The sequence below is a fragment of the Schistocerca americana genome, chromosome 6 (assembly GCF_021461395.2).
Source record: "Schistocerca americana isolate TAMUIC-IGC-003095 chromosome 6, iqSchAmer2.1, whole genome shotgun sequence".
Taxonomy (NCBI): domain Eukaryota; kingdom Metazoa; phylum Arthropoda; class Insecta; order Orthoptera; family Acrididae; genus Schistocerca; species Schistocerca americana.
Window position 1 is genome coordinate 559,027,154 of NC_060124.1, and position 13,556 is coordinate 559,040,709.

The window sequence follows — 13,556 nt, forward strand, 5'->3', positions numbered from 1 at the left end:
TTTGTGTTCTTTTAGCGCCTGGGGGGCGTCTCCTCCCCCCTTTGGTTTTTACCTGCTTCGCCGATTTTCTGCTCGCCTGTTTTTGGAATGGGGGACTGATGACCTTTGCTGTTTAGTCCCCCTTAAACATCCCAACAACCACCACCACCACCGCCACCACCACCACCACCACCACCACCACCACCACCACCACCTTGAAACACCAACAAATCCAGTAACGTCACACACTGTAAGGCCATAGGCATGGCCAAACACGGTTGCCCCTTGTTACTGCTCTGTCACATCCTTGCTTTTACGCATGTTTACACACAGAGTTCACTTGATACACAGATGTCTTGCTGATCACCACTGCCTTATGATCATGTAGTGCAGTGAGTGCACGGTTGAGCACCTGACTTGATTTTTGCATCATCTGCAAAGGCTCAATAACGATTCATCTGTGTGTGGACAAAGGGTGACTAATACTTTGTGTGGTGAGCTTAGCTCTGTTAGAACCTTCATATAAATCAAAATTAGCTCCATTCAAGAAGCTCTTGTATGCAGTGATTCTCTCAACAGCCACCAGATAATTAAGGATATAACTGTGATTCTGCCTTCTGCATAGGTGGAGGGGAAATATAAAATATATCTCTCTTTTGTGTCTCCCAAGAATAGATACTTCACTTTCTGTTTCCTGATGATCGTAATTTGGGTGTCTCTCTCATCGCTTCAGATATCTCCACCTGTAAGAAAGTGTTAAGCTCTCTGTAAGATTAGGATTGAAACATCAGTTAACGAATTCTAATAAATGATGTATCTGAAACTAAAATGAGCTTAATAACTTATTTATTTGTTCTACAAAGATGACATAAGATTGGCTCTACAAAATCTGAGACAATACTAGCTATGTCAGGGCTACTGCCCTGGTCCGTGTGTATAGTTTAACAGTCAGAATATAAAAGCATTAATTGTTTCAGATAGTAATTTTACAGTTTACAATTACAAGTTGAAATGTGTTTCAGAAGTAACAGAATTTGAACTTATAATTTGTTCTGATGTTTTCAGTATAATTAACATACCAACATATCATAGTTATCTTTATCAAAATACATGAAATATATTTTCATAATAATGTTTGATTTTGAAATGTTTATAACTTTTTAAATGTGGGTTTAATTTTGATACTAACATAAATCCTGGATCTTTACACATAGTTGAACAATAATTAAAAGCAGATTTCTGTGTACGACTTTTGTAAATACAAGTTTTAACATTTGTAACATATATTTTCAGATGAAAACAATATTTCATCATAATTTTTACTGTATTTGATTAATATTTAGTTCCAGGTATCTCAGGTTTCATTAATTCCATTGACTAATATTGTTACAATGTGTGCCTATTCAGTTGTGAAAGTTTGTGTTTACATCAGGACTTAGTATCGGTTGCTACAGTATGGCCTGTATCACACTCTTCATTTTGTGTTATTCCATTTTATTACTCTACAAGTGGCAAATTAACTACCCCCTCCCCCCAATAACAAACTCAAGAAAATAACATAAATTCCACCACACTTCCTGAAGTTAGTTGTAGGTTGCTGTAGTTTTCCAGAGGTGAAGTGGCTTGCACAGGATAGCCTAGCCCCCCTATGGGCCCGGGGTAAGAATAGGCCCGAGGTATTCCTGCCTGTCGTAAGAGGCGACTAAAAGGAGTCCCTCCCCCTCAAGGGGTAGTTTGCGCCTGCATCCGGAGATGGGTGGTTCAACGACTTACATTTGTGGTCATTTTGGTTTTTCACTTATTCTTGTTTCTTCCTTCCTTTGTTTGTTTCCTTTCTTTGTCCTTCTCCCTCTCTCACTGTCTTCCTTACTTTTTGCCTTGCCTTCTTCCCCTTGCCTTCTTCCCCTTGCCTTCTTCCCCTTGCCTTCTTCCCCTTGCCTTCTTCCCCTTGCCTTCTTCCCCTTGCCTTCTTGTCCACCCTATGGTCTCTGCCTTGGCGTTTGAGACAGTCTATCCTTTCTCTCCCTCTCTCCCTGTCTCCCTTTTTTTTCCCCTATTCTTCTTTCATCCCTGTGCGTGCCTGAAGGCCGACCCATATGTTCGCACGTGTAGCCAGTGATGGGGTAAAGCGTAATTCCCCGCTCTGGGTAGACAAGTAGGGCCCATGTGTACCCCCTGTAAAGGCCAGGCCCGGGGAGAGGTGATTGCCCGAGCTGGCTGACATCTTCTGACCATGCCGATTGGTCCCTCTGTCCATTTCTCGGGAGGTGTGACCTGCGGTGTAAACATTCACCTAAGGTGGGAGCGCCTTCTGAGAGGCTCCCCACAAGAAAGGAGCGCGCCATCAGAGACGCTGCCAATCATGGGGAATTCCTCTGCAATGGATTTCTCTTCTTCTTTTTCTTCTTCTTCTTCTTCATCTCTCTCGACTTCTGCCCAAAAACGGAAACTTGACCAGCCAGTAGTGACAAAAGTACTACTGCCTGCCCCAAAGTTCCTTGTAGTTTCTAGATCTGAGGATGGAAAAGATTTTTCATCTGTCAACCCTTTTGTTATTCAGTTATTCAGAAGGGCGTAGATGCCATAGCCGGACCTGTCAAGTCTTGTACCAGGATGCGTAACAGTACCTTGTTGTTGGAAACTGAAAGCGCCTTTCAGGCACAAAAACTCCTTCGGGCCACACTCCTGTTCACGTTCCCTGTCTGGGTGGAGGCTCACCGCACTTTGAATTCGTCGCGTGGTGTGGTATCTACTAGATCACTCGACGGATTGACTGACGAGGAGATTCAGCCTTTTCTCGCTAAGCAGGGCATGATGGCTGTCCTTAGGGTCATGGAAAATGTCGACAATGACCTTGTACCGACCCGGACACTTTTCTTGACCTTTAATAGTGTTCAGCTGCTGTCGCGCATCAAAGCGGGCTATGAGGTTATTTCTGTTCGCCGCTATGTCCCGACACCTACGTGCTGCTACCAGTGTCAGCATTTTAACCACACCCACCAGTCTTGTTCTAATGCGTCTAAATGCGTCACTTGTGACAGGGACGCCCATGAGGGTGCCTTTCCACCTCCGTCTCCTCGTTGCGTGAACTGTCAGGGTGACCATGCAGCGTCCTCTCGCAACTGTCCCATCTACAAGGATGAACGCTGTATACAGGAAATTCGGCTCAAAGAGAGAGTGTCCACCTCAGCTGCTCGCAAGCTTTTTGCTAGTAGGAAGCCCACGCTGCTCCCAGCGGGGAAATACAGTACCGTCCTCGCCTCTCCTCGGCCTACCAGGGAGGTATCGATGCAGACATGCGATCTGACCTTTAGCGCTACGTTCGTCCATTCGGCCAGTGCTAAGATCGCCCGGTCAACATCTCCTCTTCCTCCCATCACCCCTAAGACACAAGCACCTTCATCAGCTTCTGCCAAGACTAAGACCCAGAAGTCAGATGCACTGGCCTTCAAGGAGGAACCGTCTCGTGAAGACTTCGTACATACCCCAAGCTCCTAGCCATTGACCAGTACTTTAACTAAATGACCTTCCAAGAAGGCTCATAGGAAGAAAAGTTCTCCTTCTCCACCACGGCGTGTTTCTTCACCTGCGCCACCCAGCAGTTGCCGCCCCAGGCCGTCATCCATTTCGCCTGGCCACACCACTGGTCGCCAAACATCTGGCTGTTCACCGGCGGAGGAAGCTCCCCCTCCCGACCATCTTAACATGGTGGCCGACGAACCTATTGAGAAAATGGACGATGACTCTCCGCCTATTGATAGCAGCAGCAGTGCTCGTTCGAAGCCAGGCCCCCAGCGGCCTTCGAGGTGACCCCTTCTTGCTTCTCCTGTTTCTTTTTCTTCGCATGATGGCACTTCTTCATTGGAATATTCACGACATTCGCTCCAACTGAGAGGACTTAAAGTTGCTGCCATGCTTGCACTGGCCGCTCCTAGTAGCTCTCCAGGAAACGAAGCTACACCCATGCGATCATATTGACTTGGCACACTATACCTCTGTGTGTTTTGACCTACCCCTTGTGGCAGGTATTCCGGCTCATGGAGGGGTTATGTTGCTGGTCCGGGATGATATCTACTATGATCCCATCACATTGCACACCGATATCCAGGCAGTTACCGTTCGAATTACTCTCCCCACTTTCACATTTTCCATTTGTACTGTTTACACTCCATCGTCGTCTGCCATTACTAGGGCAGACATGATGCATATTATTGCTCAGCTACCTGCACCATTTTTGTTGACTGGAGACTTCAATGCCCACCATCCCCTTTGGGGCTCTCCAGCATCCTGCCCGAGAGGCTCCCTGTTAGCAGACCTTTTCAACCACCTCAATCTTGTCTGCCTCAATACTGGCGCCTCTACTTTTCTTTCAGACACAACTCACACCTATTCCCATTTAGACCTCTCTATATGTACTACCCAACTTGCACGTCGGTTTGAGTGGTACACTCTTTCTGATACGTATTCGAGCGACCACTTCCCTTGTGTTATCCATCTCCTGCATCATACTCCATCTCCATGCTCAACTAGTTGCAACATCTCCAAAGCAGACTGGGGACTCTTCTATTCCAGGGCGACATTTCAGGATCAAAACTTCACAAGCTGCAATAGTCAGGTCGCACACCTCACGGAAGTCATTCTCACTGCTGCTGAATATTCCATCCCTCATACTACTTCTTCTCCACGTCGCGTACCAGTCCCCTGGTGGACCGCAGCATGTAGAGATGCTATACGTGCTCAATGACGTGCTTTACGCACCTTTAAATGCCACCATACGATGGCAAATTGTATTAATTATAAACGATCACGTGCGCAGTGTCATCGTGTTATTAAAGAAAGCAAGAAAGCCAGCTGGGCTTCTTTCAAAAGCTCCTTCAACACTTTTACTCCTTCTGTTGTCTGGGGTACCCTGCGCCGGCTATCTGGTACTAAGGTCCACTCACCAGTTTCTGGCTTGATGGTCGCAAATGACGTCCTTGTGGCCCCTGAGAATGTCTCCCATGCCTTCGGCTGATTTTTCGCAGAGGTTTCAAGCTCTGCTCATTACCACCTTGCCTTCCTTCCCCGAAAACAGGTAGAGGAGGCAAGGCCACCTAACTTCCGCTCCTCGAATCGTGAAAGTTATAATGTCCCTTTCACCATGCGGGAACTCGAAAATGCACTTGCCCGGTCACGGTCCTCCGCTCCAGGGCCTGATTCTGTTCATATTCAGATGCTGAAGAACCATTCTCCTGCGGATAAAGGTTTCCTTCTTCGTACTTACAATCGCATCTGGATTGAAGGTCATGTTCCCATATGCTGGCGCAAATCTATTGACCCGTCTGTAAAGTGCTGGAACGAATAGTTAACTCTCATTTGGTTTGGCTGCTCGAATCTTGACGCCTCCTTACCAATGTACAATGTGGATTTAGCATGCGCCGCTCTGCTGTTGACCATCTGGTTACCTTGTCGACCTTCATTATGAATAACTTCTTGCGGAAGTGCCAGACAGTGGCTGTGTTCTTTGATTTGGAGAAGGCTTACGACACCTGTTGGAGTGCTGGCATTCTCCGCACCATGCATACATGGGGCCGTCATGGTCACCTCCCTCTTTTCATTTGTGCATTTTTAATGGATCGAAAGTTCAGGGTACATGTAGGTTCTGTCCTGTCCGACACCTTTCGCCAGGAGAATGGGGTGCCACAGGGCTCAGTTTTGAGCGTCACTCTCTTCACCATAGCGATCAATCCAATAGTGGATTGCCTCCCAGCTGATGTATCAGGCTCCCTTTCCATGGACTCTTTTACCATCTACTGCAGCGTGCAGCGTACATGTTTCCTGGAGCGCTGTCTTCAGCGTTGTCTTAACAGTCTTTACTCCTGGAGTGTCACAAATTTCTTCCGTTTTTGTGCCGAGAAGACGGTCTGTATTAACTTCTGGCGCTACAAAGAGTTTCTCCCACCGTCCTTACATCTCGGTCCCGTTGCTCTCGTATTCGTGGAGACAACAAAATTTTTAGGTCTTACATTTGACAGGAAACTTAGCTGGTCTCCACATGTGTCATATTTGGCTGCCCGTTGTACCCATTCCCTAAATGTCCTCCGTGTTCTCAGCGGTATGTCGTGGGGAGCGGATTGAACCGTCCTACTTCGCCTGTATCGGTCGATCGTCCGCTCAAAGCTGGCTTATGGGAGCTTTGTATACTCCTCTGCACGGCCATCCATCTTACGCCGCCTCAACTCTATACAACATCGGGTGTTACGTCTTGCAATCAGAGCGCTCTATACTAGTCCCGTCAAGAGTCTTCATCCTGAAGCCGGTGAATTGCCACTAACCTACCAGTGCGATATACTGCTTTGTCGGTATGCCTGTCGGCTATTATCAATGACCGACCACCCATCTTATCGTTCCTTTTTTGACAACTCTCTCAACTGTCAATACGGGTTGTATGTATCTGCCCTGATACCCCCTGGAGTTCACTTTCGTCACCTCCTTCAGCAACTTGATTTTCCCCTCCCTGCAACCTTTAGAGTGGGCGAGAGCCAAACGCCACCTTGGCTCATGGCTCAGGTTCACGTTCACCTTGACCTCAGCTCGCTCCCAAAGGAGGTTACCCCAGCTTCGGTATACCGCTCATGGTTTATCGAACTTCGTTCGAAGTTCATTAATATGATCTTCATTTATACGGATGGCGTTAAGACCGATGACGGTGTCGGGTGTTCTTTTATTGTCAAGGCACACAGTTTCAAATACCAACTCCATGGCCATTTTTCGGTCTTCACAGCTGAGCTATTTGCCCTCTATCAGGTTGTTCTTTACATCCGCCGCCACCGATGTTCTTCTTATGTCATCTGCTCGGATTCAGTGAGCGCCATCCAGTTCCTCAGTGATCCGTATCCGGTTCACCGTTTCGTGCCCAAGGCTGCGGTTCTCCAGCCTCGGCCAGCTTCTTGTTGTGTGCCTTCATCTGATTTTAGCAGGGTCATTTGTCAGTGCATTTTATCGCTGTGGCATGCCAATTGGTGTACATTTACTGAAAACAAGCTTTGGGCCTTGAAACTCTCCCCACGGCTTGGACGACCTCTTCACGCCCTTCTCGGCGGGAGGAGATCATTTTGGCCCGGTTACGGATTGGACACTGCCGGTTCAGCCACCGCGATCTGCTTACGGCTGCGCCGGCGCCGTTCTGTCCATGTGGGCAATTGCTGACGGTACGCCACATTTTAACGTGGTGTCCGAATTTTAATACACTGCGCATTGATCTTGGCCTGCCATGTACTCTGGATGAAATTTTAGCAGGTGACCCAGGAGCAGCTCCTCGCGTTCTTCGTTTTATCCACTTGATGAACCTGTCTAAGGAAATTTTATTATGCTGTTTCCCTTTAATCCCTTGCTTGTTAATGTGCCTTTTATAGTGTTGTCCTTTTTAGTTGCTGTTTTAACATTGTGCCTCGCAGTGCATTCATAATTTAGTCTGGGTGCTAATAACCACTGTAGTTGTGCGCCCTGAAAAAAAAAAAAAAAGAAAAAAAGACAAAATATAGCCTAGCATGGACCGCTGCATCAAACCAATCTTCTTACAGAGGCCCACTCAAAAACAGCAATAAGTACAACAACAACATTAAAATATGCAGCAATAAAACAACTTGACAAGAAATGGGCAAGGAAGATATTGGTAATTATCACCGTATCTTTCTTCCTGTCTTGTCAAAAGTATGTGAGAAGATAGATGCTACCCAGATATCAGATTTTTGTGTAGAAAATTATTTTGGAATACCAGTTTGGTTTCCAGTAAGGAAAAAACATGAGTAATAAAATCATTGAGAAAAATAGTGCATCACTATACAAGGATAACAAAGTAGCAGAAATCCAGAAATCTTCTCCATCCTCACACAAGATTTTGCCCCAGTAATCCACACTCTGCTGATCCATAAAACTGATAAGTATGGGTTAGGGACAGTGTGGTATAGTATACCAGTATACTAGACAGGTGAGTAAATTATCCTTCAAAATTAAGTACAGTAACACAAGGTGTTCCTCAGTGCGCTAGTCTTGGTCCTACCCTCTTTGTCTTATTTTAATACGTCAACTCTTAATGTGTTCTGTTAGCAAATGATACATCTACAGTAACTGAAAATTGTCAAGCAGAAAAAAAACTGACTGCATCATTAATACACTTAGAAACAGGATTCCAGATAAACAGGTTGACTTGAAACACTTCAGAAATGCAAATGGAACAGTTCAAGACATGAAAGTGGAACTGTAAGAAGATTAACTTAAGCTGTAAAGATAATGATATAGCAGAAGTGGGATTTACCAGATTTCCAGGACTATTAGATAAGAAGCCAACTGATACTGATTACCTACCTCATGAATATGTAGGTTTACTTTTGCAGTGCAAGTATTATCCAATGCCACTGGAATGGACTCATGGGAAATTGCACATGATTGTTACTTTTCATCATTGGCATTGTTTTTTGAGGACACTTACCTATACTCTAGAAAACAATCAGAAAAGTTGTGTGTGCTATACATCCAAAAGAATCCCGATTTTCATTATCTAAAAACCTGGAACTTTCAATAATACTCTACCATACATCTGTGAAATAATCCTTTTATACAGCATATCAAAACTATTCACAAAAATCATGTTGATTGTTCAATTAAGGTAATTGCGTGCTCCCTCTTGATAATCGTCTACTGAAAAAGAAACTGCCTAAGACTCCACCATAGAAATGATACACTTTTCAATGCAGTGTTCCAATTTGTTTAGCAAATGATCAAAATGATGCTTGAATTTGTGTAATAAGAGGCAGCAGGCACTTATTATGGAATGTTCATGAAGGTCAAATTCTTCATTTAAGAAGAATGTCATTGATCATTACTCATAGTATATAAATATAAATGTTCGTTCTCATCAATAAAACTATTAATTTTAAACCACTACTCAATCTCTTTAGCCTAAAGTTTTATATGAGTGAGTGATGTTACTAATTTTTGTTGTATCTCATTTACCATAATCAGATTATTAGTAAGTGTATGTTATGAAACAAATAATTACTATTTTTTGTCTTTTCACTTAAAATATAAAGCTGTACCTTGCAATTGATAAAATTCTTTCAGTTCTTCATTTTATGAATAATGTTGAACAACAGTTGCTTACTATTAATTGAATTCCATATCTGTGCCTAGTGCTTGCAAAGCGAGAGGATGAATTCAATGACATGCTGAGTAACCGAGCCTCATTCCGTGGCTTCACTGCATTGCATTATGCCGTCTTGGCTGATAGTCAGGAGCTTGTGGAGCTACTGCTGCAGCATGGTGCCGACCCCACGCAGGAGAATGACCGAGGACACCCACCAGCTGCCTATGCTCGTACACAGCAGATGCGCAATGTCCTCGAGACACATGCTGCCAAGGTTAGTGAATACAAGTTAATAGCTTTCATGCCGTGTGCCTGGTGTCCCAGCCTGATGCATTTGAAGGCCCAATGGATGACGTGGAAATTGCTGACGACAGTCGCCAGGCGGCAAGACTGTATCTGCAAGTGTTGATTCACTGCTACAAGTGACACCTTCTAGACGTGGCCCATGTGCCCGCCCATCTGCACGCATGGCTTCCCTTGAAAGCCAGCAATGCAGCAGCCCCACAATCAATGTGATTTCCCAGCACTTGTATTGGTCTCACTATGCATCGTTGTGATGGTTCTGAATTGACAGCATCATAGTTTTTGATCTTGGTTTGTCCACTGGACTTTTTATTTTGTCATGCCGTCTCCATTGTCTCACATTGTCCACCTGTTACCCTTTGGTGGCTTGTGGTGTCCAGTCTCCACTGGTTCTTGAATTGTTTGTGGTTTTGTTTGATTCCGGTCACTATACGGTGTCACAGAGAATCATCCTGCAGAAATTGCTTTCCGGCTGTCAGTAATTTAGTTTGTGTTGATCTGTTCTACAGTCAAGACAAGTACTTGGGTGCCTTTCAGATGAATTTAAGGTTGTAATGAAGGCGAAGCAATGTTGAGTTAAAACAACTTGGCAGAACAAAGTAAAAGAAATTGAAGGTGTGTGTTTTACCACAAATATGATTATTCATGAAATAATTGCATAGCATTAAAATGGCACGAATGAAATGTATGTATCCTATAAAAGACAATACTTGAATTCTCTCTCTCTCTCTCTCTCTCTCTCTCTCTCTCTCTCTCTCTCTCTCTGTCTTCACTTCCTGTTCAACCGATCCGACGTTCTAAGGATTCCAGGTCATGAAATAACACTCCAGAATTGCTCAAATAAAACTTATAATCTATAATCTACCTCAGTCAGGTGTGAACTACACTTAGGATTCTTCCGATATATCTGAGTGGGGTATCTGCTGGCATAACAGCTGGATTTATCTGGATTTTCCTACTTGAATCACAATGGCAAGATAGTCTTCTATAGTTGATGGCTGTGATTGATTTCCGATCATGTTGTGAGACATTACCAGGTCTTTGTACATCTTTACACACATTTTATTACTTTTATTTATGTTCAGACTAATTTACATATTTGCACCATGTGCTAGTCACCTTAAAGTCTCCTTGCAGTTCATAACAATTTTCTATTGATGTTACATCCCTGTAAGTAATGAAATCTGTGGTTTGCCTCTGTGAGCTATCCATCTTACCTGGTGGTTGATTTATATGTATTATGCACAATAGCAGTCCTGTCACACTAACCTTAGGTATTTGACACTACTTTCATTTGAAACTGTCTCTCAGTTAAGAACAATTTACGTGTTTCTGTTTGCTCAGTAAGAAGTCTTCAATCGAAATCTTTCTGGAAGCCAAGAAATATAGCATCAATCTGAGTTGAATTACCTTCTGTGTTCTGAATGTTGTGAACAAGCAGAACATGTTTAGTGCTTGCAAAAATTTATTAATTTCTACAGTTGAGTTGTTCAGTCTGCAGTAATATCATGCACACAAAATAACTTGTGTAATTCCACAACTTAATGATATCAGTGAAATAGATCTGTAGTTCTGTGCTGCTTTTCCGCCACACTTCTGGATTGGAAAGATGTGTACTTTTTTCCAGTTACATGGCACATTTTGTCACTGTAGTGATACACAGTTGAAGTGAAAAAATTTCTTGTACATGCAGTATTCGATACACAATCTTTCATGCACCCCACAAGATCCAGCACCCTTTCCTCTGTTGAGTTAGTTATGCTCATATTCAGTACTATGTTCATTTTTTTTCTCTAACTGATGGTTTCATATCTGTGTAACTGACCAAAGTAGGAGCTGCAATGTGATCTTCTTTGTTGGAGCAGCTTTTGAGAGGCTGAATTTAGTATTTCAGCCTTGATTTTATCATCTTCTGTTTGGGTGCCGCCACAACCAACAAGTATCTAGACAGATGACTGTTGCACTAGCCAGTTATACACAGGATTAATGCTTTTTATGACTTTGCCTTGACAACTCATCAAGTAAGATATTACTTTCGCATTCATTGAATGCATCTTGCATAGTTGGTATTATGCTGGTTTTGAATTTGTTCTGCATTTGTCTGTCATTATGGATGGTGTGCCATTTAAATCTGCCATTCAGCTCTCTGTTTTCGTAGCTGATATCAGGCCTCCATGCCTGGTTGCCTTGGGATCAGGACTGATACAACGCGACACCGAACATCATTCATGACCCAACTAATTTTTAATTGCATTTAATAAACTTTTATCCTGGCAGGTTAATGCAGAACAGTGATTTTTCCTTTGAAAAAATTATAAAAGACAATAACTCTGTTTGGGATCAAATGTTAGTGTATCACCCAAAAGCCTGCTTTACAGTAAATTATAAAAATATTTTATATGAAGATAGTAACTGTTCTCGAAAGAACAGGTACCATTGATGACCATGCAGCTTCTCTAGAATAAATAATTAATTGAAACCCTCAGCTGCTCAGATGGATAGAGCATCTGCCATGTAAGCAGGAGATCCCTGGTTCGAGTCCCGGTCAGGGCACACATTATCAGCTCTCCCCATCGAGGTATATCAACAACACCTGTTGGCAGCTGAGGGTTTCAATTAATTGTCATTTATAAAAATATTAATCCTTGTTTGGAACTAAATATTAAAGTGTCTCCCAAATGCCTACTTTACAGTAAACAACAATAATATTAATCCTTGTTGTTTGAACAAATAAACAAATTTCAGTGCTAGCTTTAAGAAAAGTTACTAGAAATCATTAACTCTGGTTTCAGAACAGGTTATTCAGACATATCAGTACTTATCTAAACGAATTATTGTTGTAGTTGTTGTTGTTATGGTCTTCAGTCCTGAGAATGGTTTGATGCACTAAACGAATTAGGAAACATAAATGTTTGGGTTAGAGGAAATTACTAATAAAGGGGCATCTTAACAGGCAGGAAAGCATACAACAAACACTGCTTCTAAACGAACCACCCAGTGGCTGACAATGCGCCCCTATCTCTCAAGAAAATTCAAGGCTCCTCACAAATGGTCACCCCAAGTACAAAGGCTGTGCCCCTCCAGAACATAGACACAAACAGATTTTCACACACATGAATGTTTACTGAAATTGGAGGTCCTGTCACAAGATCCAGTTTCCTTTAAGTGATGAAAGACCGCACAATGTCAAAACACTGGCAACTTTGTTCAGATTTCAGATCAGAATAAACAGTTAAGCTGGTGTGCATCCAAATGTATCACAGAGCCATGCAATAAGCCTTCTGTTGGAAAGGCCCCTGATATTGCAGGGAAAGCAGCAATTATTTCACTGACAAATTAAGCGCATTACAGGAGAGCTACTGTGATAAATCGCTATGGAAACCCGCAGTTACAGGGTTAATATCATGCTGTTTCACACAACAAGACAACACAGTGTAATAATTATCTTAAGACACCAGAAGGGTACATTAACCTTTCGTAAACTAAACAAGGCAAAACATACTAAGTAAAGGCAGGTATTAAACAAAGATGAATGCCCCTCCCGTAAAAAATGGGCACCATTTTGTAGCCAGGTAACAATACCATAAAAATGATTATAATTTATAGAAAGGACTAGCCCAGTACTCTTGGCGAACTTAAGCATACCTGGAAATAATCTAGAGAAAAGAGGTGATAATTAATTTGTAATGAAACTTACAAACATGAATGCTGGCAAAACAGCTGGTTAATCGACAAGGCAATAAAGTGTAATGGTTCACTCAAAGACCTTAAAAGAACTCAATAAATACTATGTACAGAACTGTCTAAAGGCAGTAAACATAACAAACAGGTGGTGACAATAATTTGCGGCTCCAGTATGATTAAATACAGCTTGTGCAGCCACATGATACACACAGTCACTATCCAAGTGTGTTTATGAAGCTCGTTACCTAAGGAATAAACTTACACAAAATTCCTTAAATATCTAAAGCGTTAAGGAGAAACACATTGAAATTAGCAGTCAGAAGATACACAGTCTTCTCAGCAACAGTCTAAAACACACTTCAGAAACATACATGTTTTGACGCTTCAAGCTAGGGAGGCTGAGCAGTGATCACGATCTGCTTGTTAATACTTCTACTACCAAATCCTAAGTGAGATGAAATCAATA

At 42.8% G+C, this 13,556-nt stretch overlaps 1 protein-coding gene across 1 annotated transcript in view; it reads left to right on the plus strand.

Annotated features, from left to right (window-relative positions):
- LOC124619441 (caseinolytic peptidase B protein homolog) overlaps positions 1–13,556 on the plus strand; it is an 88,307-nt gene that overhangs the window by 34,490 nt on the left and 40,261 nt on the right. The window contains exon 4 of the mRNA XM_047145828.1: positions 9,151–9,377. Coding sequence (XP_047001784.1) covers positions 9,151–9,377 — 227 coding nt within the window. The remainder of the gene's footprint in view (positions 1–9,150; positions 9,378–13,556) is intronic.